This window comes from Charadrius vociferus, unplaced genomic scaffold (genome assembly GCF_000708025.1).
Source record: "Charadrius vociferus isolate BGI_N301 unplaced genomic scaffold, ASM70802v2 scaffold161, whole genome shotgun sequence".
NCBI classification, from domain to species: domain Eukaryota; kingdom Metazoa; phylum Chordata; class Aves; order Charadriiformes; family Charadriidae; genus Charadrius; species Charadrius vociferus.
In genome coordinates, this window is record NW_009646928.1 from 1725716 (window position 1) to 1735905 (window position 10190).

The following is a 10190-nucleotide window of genomic DNA, read 5'->3' on the forward strand; positions in this document are numbered from 1 at the left end:
TCTAATAAGCCTCAGGTATCCCCCTACGATGTTGAAGTAGTTACTCTAGTGTCATTCAGACTCCTGTGCACTGAAGGCAGAATGTGAGAATCTGTGTGTCTTCTGCAGTATTTTGAAAAGGTTAAAGACAAACTGTAGTATCTGATACCCATTATGCTGTCCTTTTAAAACTGCAAGAACAGCATTTATATGTCTATATAAAATTTTTATATAGTGAGGGAAAGGAACCCAGGTATTAAAAAAAAAAATTATTTGCTCAAGCATATGAATAACTTGTCATCTTTTTTAGAACAAGTTTTTCCTTTTTCTTTTTTTTTGTACACAGATATTTTTATTATAGCTACTTATGCATCTGTGTTGTTTTAAGAATTAAAAGTGATTTTAGCAGCATAAACTACTGTTCAAGAAACAGTTGTTTTATGGTAGCTATAACTCCATGCAAGATATACTGGAAAAATAATTCATTTTACTGTCAGTCTTATTACACTTCTGCAGTGTACACAGAAACATAACTGCATCCTACTGCATATGTATGCTATACCAATGAACATATTTTAATGTTTTCCAACAACAAAATAATTGACATTTGTATAAGGCTGTGGCCACAAAGGAAAACAGTAGTCTATTTCTATTACAACTGCTGAAGATGTCTACATCAAGTATTTTGGAATAATTATGTATATGTGACTTAACAGCAGAAGCCGTGAGTATGTCTGGCTTCTAAATACTGTAACTTGTCAATAAATCTGTTACTTGATTTCAGAGTTCTGAGCTTTGATGTGATGTGAGGTGTGGGAGGGTTACGTGTGCATGTCAAGATTTACAACAAATGGGTTTTTCTGAGAGATTTGTTAAAGTGGCTCTTGGCTTTAAAATTTGGTGTTTCTTAAATCCACCTTTGATGCTTTTGAAGTAGACAGAGGACTAGTTAATGGGTGTTCACACAAAGATGCCAGTTTTCATCTAACAGCCTAAACATCTTTAGGAACACGTCAGTTATCTTCTACTTACCCAATGCAGCATTTTATTATATTTTTTTTTTTTTAATTCTTCAGATGTTCAAGAATTTGATCTTAGGTCAGTTTTATGGGCCTATACATAGTCATTGTTCTTCCACTCTTTTCTTTCACGTTTTCATCATAAAGTCCTGCCCTGCCTCCCTTTTCATAATGGCTCTGCTGTTCCCTAGATTTGAACACCATGTACTTGTTTTAAGTAAGAAATTATTCGTAATTTCTGCTTGGAGAAAGCTCCCTGTTACAGATCTTATGAAGAGAACGCCTTTAATTAACAACTGACACCAAATTCTGTTAGATTAACTGTTACAACATTGTGACTGCTGATATCATACCCGTTAGTCTGATGAGAATCTATGGTCATTAATAAATAGACTAAGGAAACTAGGAATGAAATACGGGATATCTATTTCTATATCACTAGGTACTTCTGGAAGCTAAGAATAGACTTTGAATACCATCAGAAGGTTAAGTAACTCTTTTATCTGATAAATATTTGCATCCACCAAGGAGCACTGGCAAGTTTTAAAATAGCCGACAAATTGATGTATGTCAATAGTTGATCTACTGATGTGTGAATTTTTGGTGGTTAGAAATAGCTTTGCTTTAAAGATGTGGTCAGTGGTGCAATGAGTTCTTTTATTTTGAAGGTGCATTAGTATGGGATGAATCTTGGTTAACTTGGAAGTTACAGTTCCATGAAAACATCCAAAAGTAAGTCCAGAGGAGTCTCCAGTGAAACACTGGATCTGTTTTCTAGCACTAATCTGTGATAATGGACAGGGGTGGATATAAAACTTTTAGTTTTCTAGGTAGGTCTTTTTGGTTTTAATAATGATCCTTCATAAAGCTCTGGACATTTTAAAATAAACTGTAAGATGTATTCCTAGGACGAAATACATGCAAAGATTGCCCTCTAGAGGATATTCTGATTTTTTGATATTTTTTTTTTTTATATGGTTGTGGGAGGGAGGGTTATTTATTCCTCCTGATCTCATATTCGTTTTCTGTTTTTATACTGCATGTGTGCTAGGAGAATGGAATCCCAGGAGAAAAAAAAGGTAACAAAATGTCCTGTACTCTGTTAGCTATCACCTGGTCTATCTCCACGCATCACATTGTTCTTACTTTGTATCCTGTAGACCAGTAAATAAAAAACAGCACAGAAACCAGAGGAACAGTTGGACAGTATCTGCCTATATTACAACCAGACCAATATGCTTAACCTGGTTAATTCCACTCCCTGATTAAGTGGCCAAGAAGTTTGCTTCACTGCTCCACCACCTTCACTATATTTGCCTTGTAGCATAAAATTGCTTCTCATTTTGCTATGCCACCTGTAAACTTGACACATACCTTGGTTTCCAGCAGAGTTTTACCTGGCATTTATTGATGCTTTGAAGTTACCAAAGAGCTAGTGTGGAACAGCTGATGATCAAAAATAGGATAAAGATATACATGATTGTCAGATACAGACACCCATGAGGAAAACAGGTCAATATAGCAATTTATTTTTTTTTTACCAGTACGAGAATAGAATGAGATATATGTGTGTAGCCTCATCTTTAGCATCTGAGATGATTCTAGAAACTGACGAAATATAGAAAAATCATCAAAGAATGGTCTTTCTGTGGTGTACTGTGTCTTTCTGTGGGGATGCTGTGTCATGTCATACACTGCTACTGCAGCTCTGATGCTCCATTTCATGTTACATGTTCACTTCCGAAGGCTTGCAAAAGTGCTGGTTTGGGTTTGTGTTTTTTTTTTTCCCCTTCCAGTCATACTTTTTACCGCTTGATCATGTAGTAAAGCCAGAATCTTCTTTGTTGTTTGCTCAGTTTGTCCTTTGCCACAGATGGATAATAAAAGTAGTGTCAGATACTGACCATTACTTTTAAACAGGATCAGGGAGGAAGAGTTCCTGGCAGGGCAAAAAGCTTGAATAAATTAACTCCATAGTCTAGTAATTTTGGCAAGACAAGTCATGGTTAAAAGGCTTTATGTGAAGTGAAAATATTTTAAAAGTCCTTTTAAGTGTCCCACTGAGTACATGTATATATGTGCATACCCCAACCTCTTCCTTTCTTGTTGCCCAATTTTAAAAAGTAACAATTCAAGAAACATCTAAAAAACTCCCGTATGATGTTACAAAGCGTATTGTAGAATTAACTTGACAATAATCATACTGGTATGTAAATAAGTTAATTTATTTTTAAGTAGCAGGGTGGGGAAAATAGGGAAGGGAAAATTTTGTGGTAAATTGCAGGATGCTTGTACTGTTGAATTCCATGTAATCAGATTTCACAAGAAATCGTGGTAAAATTTTAAATGTGATTTGGTTTTAACATACCTTGAACTCAGCCTCATTTTACAGTGAAGGAGTAGAAAGTTCATATTTGAAATATATCTTAGAATGGTTTTATCAAACAGCTAAATATCAATCTTAACTTGAGCTGCATATCACTTTCCTTTTTATTCAGTGCAGTTTTAGGAAGTCCTTCAGCATGGTCATTTTAATTCAGGCAATGTGAAATTCTGCTACAGTTATCTTGACTATAAAAGCTACATGTGTGTACACTAGAACTGAGTTCTCCAAATCTGAGTTAGCATTCTTCATTCAGAGATGGGGTTGTTCCACAATTTAGTCAAGCTGTCACATTCTAATTATATCTGTTTGTTGGCAAAGTCAATCTCCGCTGACAGCTTTATGCCACATACAGACAAAGCCATTGCCTAGCTCTTAAGAGCCTTTTCAGCATTGCTTCATACAACCAAAAGCTGTTTGGTCTGAATTTGAATTTGCATCTTTAAAACTGCCCATACTAATTGGTATCACGAAAATAGGATGTAATCTGTATAGCCACTTAATTAGAAAACTTAATCGTAAAACCGAATTTTACCACATTCAAATAGTAGTTTTAGCTATATATCTTGAGTTCTTCTTCTACACACTGTGAAAAAAGATTAACCACTTGGTTAGTGTCAAGACATCCATTCTGCAGGATTGATTCCATTTCACTTATCTTCTGTTTCTCCAACTCCTGTATCTCTTTCAGCATCTCTTTACCTTTGCCCTGCAAAAAGAAACATATTTCACTAAAAACTATGTAGCGTTCAACCTAACAAAATTCTGTTTTACTGTCCTTACTTTAACCTCTTAATAGTTTCTAGGGTACAAGTTTGTGTTGGTAGAAGTTAGCACCATGACAGGTTTTCTTAGCTATCTTTCGTAGTATCTAGCACTCACTTCATCTCCCTATATCCTTGTCTGGTGGATTGAAAATAAACAAAATTAAAGCTCCTCTAGATATTTACGCTGCCAAAACTTAAGTGGGCATATGTCTTATTTTTTAGAACATGTACCTGTAAATAGGGGAGATGCTACTGTTAAAAGTCAGCAACTACCTCCCTGCTTCACCTTTGCGTCCAGCTATCTTTGTGGTCCTATTTCCTTTCCTGGGCCTACCAAGCAATGACAAACGGCATGCCCTCCTTACTGCCTAAGACCTGAAGAGTTTTAAGTACCTTTACCAGGAGCTGCATACATGCCTGTGGCTGCTCAAGCATCTCCCCGTTATCTGATTAGTGCAGGAGTATGTGTAGCCTGCTTCTTTGCAAGACGAGCAGTACAGATAGTTGTCTGTGGCTAGGCCTGGGAGTACAGCAAAGTGCTGTTGCAATTTCTAGTTTTTGAAACATATGCCGGCCAGATGCAAGGTGATGGGCTTCTGGTGCACTACAATGTTCTTCACAATCCAAAGGGCATTAAATGGTATCACATTAACAAAATGTGAGCAAGGAGCTTATATAAACCACCTGCTTGCACTGAAATCTAATTTAATCAACGTACCTCGATAGTTTCCATAACTACAGCAGCGCTTTCATGTTTTTTATAGAGCTCATGTCTTCGATCTGGCTTGTTCTGAAAACGTGGTTGCTTCTTAACTGGATCATGATCACCAAATGTAGGGGAGCTAGTTTTTAATAACTGAGTAATATTGGGCACAAAAATGAAAGGCTTGAATACAGACCTAGAAAGAGAAAATAGAATAGAGATCCTTTACTGATACAGTTTTGTTAAAATTGTTGAGTCAGTAAATTGCTGTTCTTTCCCCCATTCTTCTAATTCCTTAAGAAAGAAGTCTTAAAAAAAACCCCAAACAAATGCCTCCTAACTGATGTTTAACTCAGTGTCACAGCAGTGTTTCACTAGGTAGGTTGGTAGATGGCATTAATGTACGTGATGTACATTATGTTCCTCCTACTTTTTGATTTCTGTTTTTTTCAGGAAAAAACAAACAAACAAAAACAAAGCAAAAAGGAATATAATCAGACAAATTGCAACACTTTTCATTAGATATTTGCAACTTTTTATCCTAATTGATTTCTGTTACATCACCTCGCAGGATCTGGAGTTCCAGTAAAGAAGTGAATACATGGCAGATTAGGCTCCTGAGGCAATACAGACACCATGCTTCCAGTTGTCATAAATTCACCTTCCATATTAATGCCGCTCTCTTTGTCGCGAAGAATTTTCATCATTATTTCAGAAGTGATAGATCCTATTTAAGATACAATACAATTATTTGCACACAGTGTTACTTATCATACCCACTAAATGGCATGTTCTCTACAACTGGGTGCTTTTCCTTTAACAGGCAAGGCCGATTTTAGCTTGTCCATGTTGGTAGAAAAAAAAAAATCCTCCTAACAGCATCCCTTAATATGTAACATACTTAGAAATATTATTGTTTTCCCCAAAATATTTATTTCAAAGAGTACCTGATAATGAGCTGTAACATTTATGACTTAGAAAAGGGGCAGGATGACAACACATGATGTTTCCCAGAAAGGTAAAATACATATGGCTAGCAAATGGCTGTTCCCACAGTAACTTTTCAGACGAAAATTAGTAGCTTGAATTAAAGGCTGAACTTTCTGAGCACTGTGGGGAAGTTAAGATAAATCACTATAGTAGTTATTGGTATTTGAACACAGTTAATACCACTAGCTTGCTTTGGAAATATAAAAATAATAACAACTGTGCATGGATTTTGTGTGTAACTTTGAAATGAAATGCCAAGACTGTCACTTTTTTTTTTTTAAGAATCTGACCTTCTAAAGCGCTTAGGCTTCAAGTTGACAATTGAAAGGATGCACTGGAGTAACATCTTGTTCTGTACTCAGAATCAACAGAAACTACAATAGTACATCCATTTGCAAAGAAGTCTTAATCAATTACCTATGTGAGGTATAGTGCCAAATGTCTCTACGAAAATAACTCTTCTCACTTAGATGAAACAAAACCCTTTCTACGGATGCCCCCACATTTAGTGTTCAAATGATATTGCTGTTTATGTAGTGTACACTGAAGCTTAAATACTGACGTGGTATCACTAGGCAATCCAACATTCTAACAGGCAGCACTTGTAGCAGTTTTCTTTCTAAATTTGGTGTACCAGTTGAACATATGCCCATGGCAGAAAAATGCTAGGTCATTCACTGTTTTTTCTAACTTGAAGGTATCTTCTACCATTTAATCTTTTAGTATCCCCCTCAGTGAAGTTCTAGCTGCATAAAGATTCTTTTTTTTAAACTGCCTTGCCGTTTCCTCTTAAAATAATCACTCTGCTGCTAATTCAGATGTCTCCAATATTATTTTTTTATACAGAATTCAGATTGCCTGTAGACAGGCATGCAGTGCTACAATTTCAGCAAGGAAACACTCAAGTATTCCCACAGTTGCCTGGGAAAGTCAGAGAATTCAAGAAATCAGCAAACTAAATGAATAAAACAAATTAAAAGAAGCAATAATCACTTTGTCAACTGCAAACTGGCAACTTGTCCAGCAGGAAAGAAGGTATTGCATATTTTCCACTAGACTTTTTCATTACTTTGTATTCCTGAAATATATTCCCTGTTTTTTGAAATGTAAAATAATGTTTATCCAAAAATGGTCTTCATGTGGTAGGCAGCCTGGAAAAAAAACCTGTAATGCCACTGAGTGAAAAAGCTGGGAAGGGTAGATTAAGAAACCAGTGATTTTACTGATGCTGTAAACCAAATAGCTTTTAGTTAGGGCACCTATTTAAAATAAATGTAAACAAACTGAAACCATATGAGGCTGATAACGTGAACACCGTGTGAGTTTTAAAATGGCTCAGGTAAATGCCTGAAAATGGGGATTTAGAATGAAAACACTGATAGAATCTCAGCATTGTTATAATACAAGTAAATACAGGTATTATGAAAATGCTTTCAATACTCAGAACCTGCAATTCCCAAAATGAATGCAGGATTTACATGATCACTAGAGCAGGACAGCAAAAAGTAATTCATTCTGGTGCATTAAGTAAATGCTAAGCCTGGTCTGGCAGAGCTCAGCCAAATAAATAAAAAAGCACAGGGGTGCAATGTAATTTTGGTTCAGATTAATTACTTCAAATGACCAAGTGAATGCAGACGCAGCAAAAGCCTGCCTAGCGGATGCTGTTAGAAGAGAAGTTAATAACTTCTTTCTGTAGAGGTCTGAAAAATAAGTTAGTGATGAGGAGCACCTGCTTAGAGTACAGAAAGTTATTTTGTTCTGCTCTCAGTGTGTTTTATTGGACTACACAAGGATAGAGTAGCAGTTATAGTGAAACTACAAAGACTTAAAAACCAATCTCAAAAAATAAATGCAAGATATGTATGCTATTGTCTTAGGCCTATATGAATGGTACCTGACTGAAGCTGAAGTTGTTCATAAGGTTCTGTTTGTGGCTGCAAACCTCTGGGAGTCTGGTTTAGCCTCTGAATTTATTTTTTTTTCTTAGAGGTACAGTAATAATACGTAGCCTACCAAAATGTTTCAGAGCTAGGTCTTACAGAGTATTTAGTGGTACGGTCATAATACAACCTCTCAGTGTTGTTTCTGTAGCTGTGCGTGTTTGATATTTGACGCTTGTTTTAATTTTTCCATATCAACAAATTGAAAAAAAATGGGTAGAAGACTTCAAGTTCGGCGTTTCTCCTTCAGGCAAAAAGTTATTCTAATAAATTCTGGTTCACCAAATCACTTTGAAGTGGGATTGCCCACTTCAGCTGTCTAATCATTTATGATTTAAGTTAATGTAGTTCACTAAATGCTTTGTATATCTTTAAAAACAATATATAAAAAAATGATACCTTTGTGTTTGTTCAGAAGTTTATAGCCTTCACAATATCGGCCTCTGGTTGTGGTCATTCTGGCAGTATTTACATAAGAATATGCGGCAGCAAAATCAAACTCCTTTTCCCCATCCCACCAGCCCTTGCTTTTTGCATATTCCTTCAGTTCTGGGTGTTCTCTGTCAATCTTGGTTGTGATAGAGAGCTGGTTGGAAATATTCCGTACGCCCCCTGTTTGTAAGGTGAGAAAAGAATCATTTTAATATATCAAATGCTTTTTCTTGGTATTTTGTTTGCAATTAGCTTACTAAAGTAAATTATGCACTGAAGAGTTTCCTCCAAGATCTGAGTCCTGTGGTTTATTTTTGGCCCTCTCTCCCCGGCTGTATGTATCCTTCTGGTTGAAGTTCTACTGCCACTCAGTTCTGACTCATCTACTTCTATTGCCAACATCGTACTTCAGCTTCCGTCCTGATTATTCCCACCTTTACATTCTTCCTCTTAGACCTCCAAAGACATAGCTTGTCCTTCTAAGTGCACTGGAAGAATCAGCCACTTCAGGGCCCAATGCACCGATCCTGTCAGTACCACTCTGTCACCAAATGAAATTGTCATCGATCGCCACCATCCTTGAGCCCGTACATACCGCTGTCATTCTCATGCTGACCTTCTTGTTATCCTCTGTTTTCCAAGTGCACAACTGGTCATCTCTGAGTCTGAAAAGACCCCCTGTGACCCAGCTCCTCTGTGAAACTGCTAGCCACTCCACCCTGATGCCCTAGGAAGCAACTCCTGTACATATCTAGAGGCTAATTTGATGCCTTAATGAAATGGTAAATGAAAAGTGGAGAACTGCTAATTGTCACTGCCTTTGAAATGTTTAAAACAAAGAGCATCACCCGTACCTTCTACTTTTTCTGCTGCCCAGTATTTTCCTGATGTCTCCAGCACCCATGCTTCCTTTCTGTCAGCTATGAGAAAACTGTTATGGTATGTAAATGCCATGTGGCTCTCCATACAGTTTCCTCCCTGTCCATATTTTTCTAGCAAATCAACTATGACAGTAAGAGCCTTTTCAGCTGTGTCCGCTCTCTCGAGTCCAAGCCTAAAACAAAAGGAAGATGTTATGTTTGGAATGATAAACTTTATGTACAATTACTCAGCCTGGGTGTTCAAGTTGAATTGCAATGTTATTTCTATCTGTGCCTGATGCTTGTATGATCAGGTGAGAGAAAGGAGCAAGTCACTTAAAGGGCTTGTTTGAAGTGGGTCCCCTGTGTCCTTGAATGGGGAAAAACAACCAAATGGAAATACGGAAAGGTGGGGAGAGGGCTCCTAGGAAACGCCTGCAAGTCCCGTGAGGGTACTGGACTGGGGGGAAACAGTACCAAGAGGAACTGCCTGCCTTCCGTAGGTTAACGAGTTACACTGGCACCCAGTAAGGCAGGCACAAGGAGATGTCATTTATGTGGAGATGTGCAGCCAAGACTGAAACTTAAAAATATGCGTGCGAAAGATAGGGGAAATGGGAAATGAGAACAGACCCTAAAAAAAGGCCCAAACACTAGTTCCCGAAGTCCAGCTGTGCTCTACTGAAGAGTCTTGTTTCAGTTAATACTAAAACTTTGTAGAAAGGAAAACATTTGATGATTTCCTTGACAAGATTCTGTCGTAGCACCCGATACCTCTCACGGGCTCCCAGCTCCTGGCAGAGATGTAACTCCTGTGCCAAGAAATGCTTATTTTTAAGCACGGCCAGAACCGCAGAAGTGGCAGACGCGCCTTCTGACAGCGAAAGCTCCCATTTCCCCATATAACTCAACACAAAGGCATCAAAACGAGAAGCGCGGATCCGGCGCCGTTGACCACCACAGCCCGTGCCAACCTGACGAGGTCCATGCCGAGGAGAGCTTCGTCGCCGCCCACCTCCTCTCTCCCCCACACGGCTTCGTTCCCGATGCAGACGCCGTGCTCGTTGGCGCCCATCTCGGCGCCCCAGAGCCAGGCGGGCCGGCTCAGCACCAC

At 38.0% G+C, this 10190-nt stretch overlaps 1 protein-coding gene across 1 annotated transcript; it reads right to left on the bottom strand.

The window, feature by feature from the left end:
- Window positions 1-3534: 3534 nt before the first annotated feature.
- Window positions 3535-10190, bottom strand: SCRN3 (secernin 3; the record flags this gene model as incomplete). The annotated part of the gene is made up of 6 exons (XM_009894638.1): window positions 3535-4090; window positions 4867-5047; window positions 5416-5578; window positions 8184-8396; window positions 9071-9270; window positions 10051-10190. Coding segments are annotated over 6 exons (1053 nt in total), but the record flags the coding sequence as incomplete, so codon positions are not given.